At 32.0% G+C, this 12,466-nt stretch overlaps 1 protein-coding gene across 3 annotated transcripts in view; it reads right to left on the bottom strand.

The window, feature by feature from the left end:
* Positions 1 to 45: 45 nt before the first annotated feature.
* Positions 46 to 12,466, bottom strand: part of LOC148615703 (uncharacterized) — a 53,482-nt gene continuing 41,061 nt past the window's right edge. The window contains exons 32-49 of one of the 3 annotated variants that reach the window (XM_088582205.1): positions 12,170 to 12,280; positions 10,616 to 10,724; positions 10,150 to 10,388; positions 9,747 to 9,833; positions 9,206 to 9,556; positions 8,920 to 9,002; positions 8,474 to 8,543; positions 7,708 to 7,896; positions 6,532 to 6,779; positions 5,795 to 6,035; positions 4,594 to 4,746; positions 4,222 to 4,411; positions 3,673 to 3,863; positions 3,181 to 3,444; positions 2,790 to 3,017; positions 2,240 to 2,354; positions 1,858 to 1,993; positions 46 to 1,434 (exon numbers count right to left, since the gene is read on the bottom strand). In XM_088582205.1, coding sequence (XP_088438331.1) covers positions 1,335 to 1,434; positions 1,858 to 1,993; positions 2,240 to 2,354; positions 2,790 to 3,017; positions 3,181 to 3,444; positions 3,673 to 3,863; positions 4,222 to 4,411; positions 4,594 to 4,746; positions 5,795 to 6,035; positions 6,532 to 6,779; positions 7,708 to 7,896; positions 8,474 to 8,543; positions 8,920 to 9,002; positions 9,206 to 9,556; positions 9,747 to 9,833; positions 10,150 to 10,388; positions 10,616 to 10,724; positions 12,170 to 12,280 — 3,105 coding nt within the window. In that variant the 3' untranslated portion in view covers positions 46 to 1,334. Of the gene's footprint in view, positions 1,435 to 1,857; positions 1,994 to 2,239; positions 2,355 to 2,789; positions 3,018 to 3,179; positions 3,445 to 3,672; positions 3,864 to 4,221; positions 4,412 to 4,593; positions 4,747 to 5,754; positions 6,036 to 6,531; positions 6,780 to 7,707; positions 7,897 to 8,473; positions 8,544 to 8,919; positions 9,003 to 9,205; positions 9,557 to 9,746; positions 9,834 to 10,149; positions 10,389 to 10,615; positions 10,725 to 12,169; positions 12,281 to 12,466 lie in introns of those variants that run through there. The other 2 variants (XM_088582206.1, XM_088582207.1) reach the window with 2 other exon arrangements.

Genomic DNA, 12,466 nt, shown 5'->3' with positions numbered 1-12,466 from the left:
TTCTATAAGGTAGTGTGTAAGTGTAAAACGGTTCAAAGTCACATCAAGGAAGTGGTTATATTTATTTTAGAATCTTAATATTACTCTGAAGTTGAGTAAAATATAGCATGAAGCTTATCAACTACAATGTTTTTCCTGTCTAAGCTTCAGACAGGTCAAATTAAGGTTCCTTCTTTATTAGATTTATTCTATCTGTATTAGATTCAGGTCCATCAACTGAAAGGTCCTTCCTATTTTAGCCATGGCCCTGTCAGCTGAAGGGATCTTCCTATCTAGGCCTTGTGCCCTTCAACTGAAATGTCCTTCCGTTTTTTCCACAGGCCTGTCAGCTGAAGGGATCTTCCTATATAGGCCTTATGTCCTTAAACTGAAATATCTTTCCTATTTTAGCCATAGTCCTGTCAGCTGAAGGGATCTTCCTATCTAGGCCTTATGCCCTTCAACTGAAAGGTTCTTCCTATTTTAGACATAGGCCTGTCAGCTGATAAGATCTTCCTATTAAGGAACTGAAAAATTCATCCTATCATAGTTTCTATCAGTAGAGAAATAAAGTAAGACACAGAAAATGTGAAAAAATAAAAATCAAGGGAAAAAGTAAAATATTATTAAGACAGCAGTTCAATAATCATCGGGAAACAGTAATCCTATGCAACAATACAAATGTATACATCTACAATAATTTATGAAATCCACTGAAATAACTTGTGAAATAACAAATTGTTTGTAAAAGTTTTATTAATTTAAAGTAAAACAAAGGAAAAAATAAAAGCATTATGTCGTTAATTTCATGTTAAGAATATTTGCTATAGAAACATCAGAATAAAGTTGTGTATAAACAAGATTTTACTACAAATGATAGGGAAATACTCAATTCTAAATCAATTAACTGAATTGATTATAAAACTCACAAATTAAGGCTTAAATTTTCATCATTTCTCTTACATTTAAATTAAAGGCAATTTCAGTAAATTGAGGCTCTTATATATTTATAATTAATTAAATTACCCATAAAAACACACACAAAACAAACTGATAAAGTCCTTTCTAGTAGTAGCAATACAAAAATTCAAACATTCAATGTCAAATCATTTATTCTCTGCCTATTTTTTCTCTCCACACTATCTATTCACCCAATTATAAATAACTCTAACATAGAAGTAAAAAAAAAAGGTAAAAAAAATAATAAAAATGAAAAAGATAACCCACAAAAAAATCAAATATTTACATCTACGATATTTAAGACTGTTAACACACCTAATTTATCTAATTGAGTTCTCATTAGACAACCTACACATGATGAAACATTAAAAGAGTACAAGCTATTTTTTCAAGAGCTAATACAGTTTATCTAAACGTGTCTTCGGTGTTTGGTACTCAAGTCTTTCACTAGATTGCGACCATTCCCCTGGAGATTCGGCATATTTCATGGATTTTCTACAAAGTAGTGTATAAGACAACCCATTCAGATTAAAAATATATATAGTTGTTGACACACCGATTTGAAGATGTTTTATCGAAGCTTCATTCATTGTTTATGTGCATCTAACCAGCTTGTCACTTGAAGTACAAATTACGGGGTTTATGCAACCTTTTAGTGGAGTGTGAGTTTCATATTTACTTCAGTTGGAATAATTTTATCAGTGATTATTGGTATATCAGTATTATGATGTCAGTCATAGACATTTGATGTCTAGAAAATATTTATATATTAGTGAATAAATCTCCTTAAATTTGGAAATTGTTTTTGAAAGTTGAATAAAAACAAATCATGTTAAGATATTCGGGTAAACACCATTTCCATTTAAGTCACTGATAGTGTATTTCTAGAAGATTACTGCAAAATATAGATAGTCTTACCTGCCAGATTTGTTTTTGATGTACCAATTCAAAATAAAGACAAAGATGATAATAACGACCAGACTGCCTAACGAAGCTAACAAAATAACGCCTAGTTTGGTTGTTGACTCGGCCTTTGGAACTTTCTCAATACAAACTAAATGTACAATAAAACATTGTCAAACAGCCATTGTAAATGATATGATCTGATATAGTTGATTGATACTAAGAAAAACTGAAAAATAGCTTCGTATCTTTATCAAACCTTTTGAATCGATCAAAATAGCGAAAAATTGTACTTTGAAATTAGAAAAAAAGTCATTTATAAAGATGTAAAGTTTATTTGTTGAAGAAACAGGAATTAATTATGTTAGAAGCTTGATGAACTACAATTTATACTTGCCGTCATATGTTTGAGTCCAACTGAACCTGTTTAGTTCGTAATTGCAATACATACAGCCATCACTTTTTTTCTTCCCATTGTGTGGTACGCACTGACCTTCTATGAGGCAAAATGCCTGTAAATTTTCCCAATGTTGTTATTCAAATGATACCTTCATATTGAAATGAAAGTTATAACTTCATTATATATCTGAATTCTGTCATTATTTTCCTTTATGAAACTGTCCCAAACATCGCATACTTGTTACAAAAGGATATTTATTCAGAAACCGTTAAATGGGATTTTGGAAGGTTATAACAGAGTCAAACGCATTTATCTTAAGTGTGAAAAGAAATTGTCGCATGCTTAAAATAGGTTGGAATATTAGTCACAGTAGTCGTCTTACAGTATAAAGAGTAATGTATAGGCATTAACTTGATCAATTAGTTTATTAACTTGATTAGAAGGTATGCAGGCAAGTTTATTAACTTGATTGATTACAAGGTAAGCAGGCTAGTTTATTAATTTGATTAATTAGAAGGTATGCAGGCAAGTTAACTAACTTGATTACCTCTGCTAAAGTCCAGTTGGACCATAAGATACTCGGATTACAGTATAAACATTCACGCTGGTAATCTGTATCATTGATGTAGTAGTGTTGATTTTCTATCAAACACATCTTAGTTTTGTCGAATGACCAGCCATAAGGATCATCATCAGCATCACAATAAAATAAATCATTGTCAACATTACTTTGTCCTTGATCATAACACTCTTCTTGAATGAAACACTTTTTATCCTGCAAACAAAACAAGATATTAGATCATCTACAGAACTATGCACCCTAAAACCCAAAATGTTGAGACTCCTCTTCTATTTACGCATCTTTTTATTTTTTCATACTGTTGAAAAAATGTAATTTTTTGTTCTTATCAACATTTAGCGAATCTTTCCAATGTTACCTTTAATTTAAATGTTGGATCGGCTTCAGTTCCAATCTTTTCCTGACAATTTGAGTACATGGCATATACTCTATGTGGTGCACTGAAACTGTCTCTGTTATATCCAACACTGATGTCGAACACTTCAACAAATGCTACCTCGTCCACTTGTGCGCTCCTTTTCTGCTTCGGAGATTTTAAGGGACAATGGACTTCTACAAGTGTTTCTAAGTTTCCACTCACTATCGTTGTACCCTTAAATGTCTTGCTGCCATCGGGATGAATCTAAAGGAAAAAATAGAATAATGAAAAGAGATATAGGGAGACAAAAAGCAAGGAAAGCAAAAACAACAAACCAGTATGAAACATAAGAAGGAAACATTTCATGAAACCAAAGTGTCTGCATATTGGAAATGAACGAATTGTTTCTACTTTCATGTTTTGTTTTGCATGCAATGCCTCAGAAACATTTATATGAAAGAATTGTAAGATCTAAAAGAAAGTATGTCTTACGATATGCTTGGATATTTTACAGGAAATTTCATTACTTTCTTCAATTCTCTCTCCAACAACAAAAGCCGTGTCACAATTGATCTCACTCCGATCACAAAATCCTTTCCCACGTACACCATGTATCTTTGGAGGAACAGTCTTTGTCATAGAGCAGTCATCCGACATATATTCGGAGTGACAAACACATACACCTAAGTATTTTAACAGGAAGAATGTAATGATTTTGATATTAGAAAACACACAGAAAAAAAATTATAAATTGGAAGATTTTTATATTACCAAATTTTAACAAATTTTAACAAATAATTCGCCATGCTGTTGATGATAAACTGTTATTCACTCTAGTGAATGAATGATTTAAACCAAACAACTCGAAAAATATGTAAAAAAGCATCAATAGGTGACCACAAATGAATGTTAAAAACACCATTATCAACAATACCAATTAAATTTGATATACTTTTCATTTTATTACAACAAAATCTCTAACTTGACCCATAGATTATTTTATGGAATAAATGTCCTTTGAAGAAAAAACCCATACTTTACCTTTTATACATTTGCCATGACCGCTACATTCAGGATTACCAGGACAAATAGACATAATTACAGTATCGGTTACTGATAGAAGGCCATCCTCTACGGGAGAGTTCAAAGTTCCATTCCATTGGACCTCTGACAGACATCGGACTTTCAATGTATCTAAAGTGTAGCCAATCCAATTGATAGAAGCGGACGTCTAGAGAAGAAAACAAGATGAACATAATGAGAATACAACTTTATTCAATGCATGAAATACTTAGTATGTATCAGTTTCCAGGTAAACGCCAATGCATTCGATAAAGTCCATTAATTTCTGAATAATTTATGTTTTTTTATTTGATTAAAAGATCGTTAAACAGTATGTAAGTTACTAGTTACCTTGATTTCTAGGGCACATATCTTTATGAAATATTCTGTAGGCATATTTGGAACTTCAGAACAGGCAGAAAAAGCGGTACTATTTCCAATTGTACTTCTGCACATTTCTTCTGCCTTTGAAAATGTGAATGTTTCGTTGGTTTTCCATTCAACCTTTAAATAAAAAAAATAATGGTGATTAAATAACCTCAAAATAGGGAATAATTTATTTAATCAATTGATATTTAACACATCTTAATGAATCATGCTGTAGAATATGATCCCAATAATATAAAATCAAGGATAATCTTTGTTAATACTACATATTAATAAATATGTAATTTCATATTGGCCCTGTTATAGGTTTGAAAGAGTAATCAAAGGAACCAAGGTTATAGCGGTAATCAAAAGAATGCATTCCAGGGACAAAGACCAAACATGGAAAACAGACATACACAACAAAGTACATAAAGTAACTAAAATCATACAAACAAAGTAGCAAATGCAAATGAGCAACTCGGACTCAACTAAAAACTGGGAGCATGGACCAGGTGCACCGGTAGGGTAAGCGTCCTCAGCTTTTCTAGAAACACGCGCCGAGTTGTTCATAAAACGTCAAGTCCGGGGTAGACAAACGAGGAAAGGAAAACTATGATCCGTTGAATAAATCAGTTTTCAGTTTTTTTTTAGGTTTGTCATATGGGTCGAGGCGGTTATATTGGTTCCGAGGCATCGCCGAGGTCCAGTACGGCTGTCAAGGCCAATATGATTGACAAAAACCTATAACAGGGCGAATATGAAATTACATATTTATTGACATTTTTATTAACCAACTCAACTAGATGATTTGTAGAACAATTGTTTTCGTGTCTTACAAAAACATGTAGGTTTATTTGCATTAATCAGTAATAAATATTTTTTTAGTTTCTGCAGCTTTTAGTCCTGATGATCAAAGTTCATGAAATGTAATTCTAACTCAAAATGGCGGTGTCAAACGACCGGAAGTTATGATGCCGTATTGGCCCTGGTTTGATCCATATTGGCTCTCTTTTTTTCATATTGGTCCCGTATAGATGCGCGGTTTGAATTCATATCAGTTTTTGACATATTTTAACGTGTTTTGGACAGTTGGTTAATAATAAATCTTACATCACTTCTATATCTTAAAATAACACTTATTACCCTCAGTTTCTCTTCTACATATGTCAATGTTAAGTTTTACCCGATTTCCGGTAACATCAGTTGTCCGATCAAAGACTAAATGTGTATCATTTGTAAATGTGCATGTTGCATCTCCAATTGTCTTATATCCTTGTTTCTGATTGCATGTCACAGCTGACATAGCTGAACATTCAAATTTATCTGACACAGCGGTCGATGGACAGCTACAATATTCCTCATTATCATTCCAAAGCTCGATGTGTCTTCTACTCTCCAAGTCAAATAAGTTTTCATGTTCAACCCTGGTGAACAGACAATAAAGCATACTAACAAACTGTAATAACATTAGATCAAATTAACATAAAAAAAACCATTGTGGTTTGAAAATTGGTAACCCACCCACACACCTTCCTTACTTATTTTAATTTTATTTCATATTTTAATTTTGCTGATTTGGGAGAATGTTTCTCCCCCTCCTTTGCTGATGTCATTTATTCATTTGATATGTTTTATTTTTGTTGTAATTTGATATTACTTAATTGATATTTTTTTATGCAGAATTAACTCTGCATTAAATGATTTTTGAAAAGATGACCTATTTCCATCAATTTGATTTCTCATTTACATCAAAACAACATCGGGCTCTGAGCTTTGTGTATCTAAGTGTGTAATAATGATGTCTGTCTTAAAATGTGTTATTATTGTGACTTATTAAATTTCATAAAACATCAAAATATGAGAACATTACTTCTTGTATCAAACCATATGATTGTACTCAATAATTTCTCATATATATACCTCCAAGATTGAGAGAAGAAATGGGATTCCAAACCAATATCCATTTGGTTATCACATTGATTAGCTGTTTTATCCATTGTTCCATTTGGTAGGGTCATATCGTCACTACACTTATTGTTAAGTGTTCCACATAAACCTTCTGTATTGTTGAAATCTCCATCCGACGCTCGGACTTCTACATTCATGAATGTGCTCACACCAATATACTTTATATTGACCATAACTTCAGTACCTGTTGGAAATGTTACCTACAAAGTGCAGCGTGTATGTAAGACATAATACTATCCGGATGAAATCTTATCCTGTGGAAATTATTTCACATTATTTTTTTCCGGAAGATATTATTTCACTATAAAAATTTTCCACACCTTTTAAATTGTTTCCACCACTTGAACAATGATATTTACTGTACTTTACTATTAAAAAGCTAAAGGTATTCCTAATTGTACACATGATATTATTTCATACTACATTATTAATAATATCTAGGAATTAGTTCTCATAGAGTGAAAAGAATTCATAATTGTACACAGGATATTACTTTATACAATTAAATAATATCCTGAATATAATTCACACATGAAGAGTGAACAGAATTCATACTCTTGATAAAATGGATAATATCTATCAATTAAATAATACCCTTGATAAAGAGGAGAAACATTGTTGAATGGTGGTTCTCTGTATTTCAGAAACAAACTATAGCTTACAGCTGACACAATTGCCGTTGGTATATTTGAGTCCGGCAATAAAATCTTAATGATTGTATTCTGTTATGTAAACTATTTAATCATTTGAAAAAAAGATGTCAAGCAATTATATGTAAACAAAAATCTTAGATACATTTAACATGTACTTGAAATACTAGAACATGTTTATTAGGAAAAGATCGAATAGAAAATTTCCAAAAGATGTTTAGATGTATATCATACGACCGTGATGCATAGAAGAATTATGTCTCGGTAGTCTCAAAACATTGCTATCTGTTTTGTAATTGATCTTTTAATTCCACAGAACTTGTTTCATTAAGATATTTACTTCATTACATCATATCTTGTATATTTTTGTGCTGTGTAGTTAAACCACAAAATTATAATAAAAATACATGCAAATAAAACAATAATGCCAGCTAATTTCTACAGTTGACATGTCACCTTTGTAAAATTAATACATTACCTTGTACTTCTTATTGTCATTTTCACCAGAAACAACCTGTAGAAGTTTCTGTTGACATGATAGGTACTGTATGAGGTTTTGTCCACTACAGAAGTTGACAACGTAGATTTCACCCCCAGCTCGTATGGTTACTCCACAAATACAGTACAATGACTTGCTTTCATCACATGCTGTATATTGCGTTTGAACCTGGAACAAAATATTAGTGAAACATCTAAATGTCGAGATATGTTTAGTAGGTTGATGACAATAATGTTCTAAACCTCACAAATATATTCATTTTTACTGTATGCTGTGCAACAGAAATCAAGGAACTAAACCAACGAATTTCAGTAACGAAATGACGACATTTATATGGAGACATATCTTAAATTAATTCGTACGTTAAGGCTTAACTTGAAAATTCAACATGGCGAACAACTGAAAATAAATAAAATGATGACAAATATTAGAGAAGAACAAAGTAAAAGCAACCACGATTAGAACAGATAGAGAGTATAATATCCATAACCCAGGGGCCAAAACTAAAGCTAGGAAACACATAAGCGTTCTCTGGTTTTTAGGAAGACATAATATCAAACCCGAATTAAAACGGAAAACGGAGAAAGGTAATAAAGACGTTTTGAACAACTCTACTCTCATTGTGGATATGGCTTCAGCATAATATCACCACAAACCATCGCATGCTTGAAAAACTTTGATATGGTAAGAAAAAGAAAGAAAAATGAAACATCAAAATTTGTTCTACAATAGCACCCAAACATACCATCATGTGTCGTTCAGACATTCTGTGTCGATACATCGTAAATACCCCGTCATGCTGATGTTCATAACGCCTTGAAATATTAATTTTTACAGGTAATTGAAAAAGAAAAAAGAAAATATGTTAAACATATACGCGTTAAAGAAGACGTGACATGCTCATGACTTTTGAATCAAGCCCTCCAATTTCATAATTCTATTATACTCACGATATTAGACTAATTGTGCATGTCTTAGTGAAAAACAAAAATGAAATCTTCTTATTCAGTACAGAGTGCTCCTGTTAAATGTTTTGTACATCACGTTATGTTGTTTTTAAGTAAAAACTTGATTGATTTTGATCTTGGAGAGAGAATAAACTATTCTCACAATTACATGTACCTTAATGTAAATAAAAAGTAATGCAGTATAAAGGCAGTTCAAATACAAAATATGAGCATAGTTACATACAACCCATCAAATGTTGTAAAATGTGCATTATATGCCGAACAGACTTTTTGTTGAAAGTTCTTTAATCTGTCATGGACGTTCACCTACAAAATAAAATAATATAAATGTATAATTATCAAATATCAGGATCAGTTAAATGATTTTTCATCAAATTTATTCAAAAATAAGATATACCTTCAAGATAGATACAAATTTGTTAAATAAGTAAGTTGGGAAGACTCCATGTACCATATAGGAAAAGAGGAAAAGTTAGTTTCGTAGGAAGCAGACAACAACAAATTGTTACCCGAATGTTTGGTATCCTTGTTGTATCCCAGAGTGGATGGTCAGCACTAGAGGTATGGAGCTTCAGATTAATTATATTAGGATACACACCATACATTTGCCTGCCACGGTGTTTAATTGTTAAATTGTATTTGTCATTCCAATGTTCCCTCCAGATTTTAACACGACAGTGTTGAAGATTGACTACATCACCGTAACACTGGTCGGATTTCGTTGTTTCTGGAGACAACATATTTAGCTCGATGAAACATGGTGGAACTATATTTCCAATGGACAGACATCCAAATGGTACTGTTAAGTGGTACTTAAGATAAGCTGTCTGACCTTTTTGTACATCTATAGATTCTTCAACCTAAAATTTAATTTGTATATATTATTTGGCAACATGGACATTCCTTTCTACATTTGATTTAGATATGCGAGGGCTAATTTGTGATATATACCATATGACATTATTACAAGCATGTAAGAATAAAATATTTTTTTAACTACTTTTATCATTATAATTATTTTATATTATAATTTCAATTTTGAATACTCACAACTAAGCCGGCAAAAAATGGCAAACTCTTAAGAATAGTTCCACTTAAATCTGTCGAGTTTATCATTCCTTGAATGTTACAGCTAACCTGAAATGAAGCCAATAACTCAAAAGTATTTTTTTAATTTTCGTCATTTAATATTTGATCTAATATAGATCAAAAATGAAACCTTTCAGTTGTTAGTATCAAATAAAATGATTCGGTCGTGTGATAGTGTTTGTTGTCTTACTTAATTTTGAATATGACATACCTGTATTAAGAATCTGACAAATATCAAGTAGTTCTGACAAGTAGTTATAGAGAAATCTGTAAAAGCTTTGTATGGACGAACGGCTGAATGGACAGATATCAAGATCACTATATACCTTCCACAAAACTATGGTATAACAATTTATACACTTACATTTGTTCCTAATGTTTTGAAATATGTTTCTGTCAAACGAAGTTGTTTCAGGTGAGTAATATTACCCTCTAATGAAAGTGTATGGTTTTCTGCCCAGTACCACGTAACCTTGTACCATTTATATGTCAGTCTAGTCATGTCTATATAACACTCAAAGTAAAGCTTCTCAATGTCAACGTTCATCAGGGTCTGGTGTACTTTTGATAAATTCGTTCGTACTTCCGGTAGAAGGGAAGACTCTTTAATTAAAAAAAAACAACAACAAATAATATATAACTTTTAGACAAGACAAGATTTCAGACGAAACCTTGACCAATTATACGAAAAGATTGATCTTCTTAAATCTAGACTATCAATGACGTTGTAAATCAAGCCATGATATGGTAAAAGGGTTTACTTAATTATAAAAGTTAAGTTCAGCTAAACAATCCAAACCACAGTGAGGTTATCACAAAATTATACCCACCGTTATAGGTCCACTGGAATTGGTTAACCATAGGATCACAGTATTCGTCTTTATCGTTTGGATTTTGAACATATCTCTCTAAACACTTTGAGTTAATGTAACATTTGTCCTGGAAATATCATATACATGTAACGCTGAGTTGATGTTAATTAACCATCGCTTAAGACGAACATATGTAAATGCAGATATGTTTTTAAATTGAACAAAATATAATTATACATACACAGAAACCTTGTTTCACGTGTGAGTAATAAACATTAATTACACGGGAAATACTTGATAATTCGCTGTTTTCAGTATACATATTGTATATAATTATTTTTTATCAATAGTTACAAAGAGTAATCAAGGGAACTAAGATTCTAGTGGAAATCAAAAGAATATAATTCAGGGACAAAGGCCAGTCATGGAAAAGAGATAAACGCAACAAAGAGCATACAGTAACTAAAATAATACATATAAATTAACACAAGTAAATGAGCAACTCGAATTCCACTAAAAACTGGGAGCATGGACCAGGTGCACCGGTAGGGTAAGTGTCCTCTGCTTTTCTAGAGACACCCGCCGAGTTACTAATAAAATGCAAGTCCGGGGTAGACGAAAGAGGAAAGGAAAACTATGACACGTTGAACAAATCAGTTTTCATGATGCAGGCCATGACTCCTTATCCGTCTTAAAGTTTCGTCAAATAAATTCAAATAAATTTATCACATTTATGTTATTGTTATGGTTTCTTCTTTTTACAATATTAAGAAACTAGAGGTTCTAAAGAGCCTAAATCGCTAACCTGTTTCTAAAATTCTATTTTTGTAAAAGCGACCATGTTTTTCTTGCCGTAAAAGGGCAATAACTCGAATATAACTTGAACAGATTTACACGAAGGTTTGACTACTGATAGATCCCATCATGCCAAAAACTGACCATATTTCAGAATTAGGCTATACCTAACGGTTTTAGAGATATATGTGAAAAAACTTCTGTCTGACCCATACGTTCAGTTTTTAGTAATAGCGGCAATGTTTTACGACGGATCAAAAATCCCCACAAGAATACCCTAAGTAAAGTCCACAAGAAGTTCAATCCTATTTGGTCAGGTAGTGTAGGAGGAGATTTTTTTAAAGAAATAACATTAGAAATAGCGAAAAAGGGCATTTAATAAAATTTGACAACAGATAGTTCTCATCATGCCGGACTCGTTTACCCTAGTATTATCTAAATCTAACCGTTTTGGAGATCTCATCATGCTAAAAACAGTGACCATATGACAGATTGGGCTATACCTAACGGTTTTTTGGGATATATGCGAAAAACCTCTGTCTGACCCCTATATTCTATTTTCAGTAACGGCGGCCATGTTTTTCGACCGATCCAAAATCTACACATCACATCAATGAAGAATACCCAAAGAAATATTCAAACCAAATTTGGTTCTAATTGCTCCGGCAGTTTTAGAGGAGAAGAGTCTTAAAAAACGACGACGATGAAATTAGCTTACATGGCCCTTAAGATGAACGGTATCTTAAAACATTTTCCTGATTAAATGAAAATATTTACCATGTCTAAAGTCCATTGAGATGATGAAATATCTGGATTACACAACAGACATTGGTTGTCTCCTCCCTGTTCGTTTTTAGGATGGTATGTTCCATTAATTTTACAAATTGTCTGCAATAATTAATAACTTGTAATAACTAGAAAATCAGTAAAAAATATCAAATTAATTTAATTTTCATTCTCTTCCTTTTTGGACTGAAAGTTACACAAAGCAGAACTACTTCCAAAAAAATTCAAGGAAACATATCTACAAATTTCACGCTGCCAGTTAGAACACCAATAAATAGTCACGGAAAC

Source organism: Perna viridis, chromosome 5 (genome assembly GCF_037379345.1).
Source record: "Perna viridis isolate PV_CMFRI_1.1 ecotype Kerala chromosome 5, ASM3737934v1, whole genome shotgun sequence".
Lineage (NCBI taxonomy): Eukaryota > Metazoa > Mollusca > Bivalvia > Mytilida > Mytilidae > Perna > Perna viridis.
The sequence above is the reverse complement of the archived record's forward strand: the minus strand, read 5'-3'. Positions and strand labels throughout refer to the sequence as shown.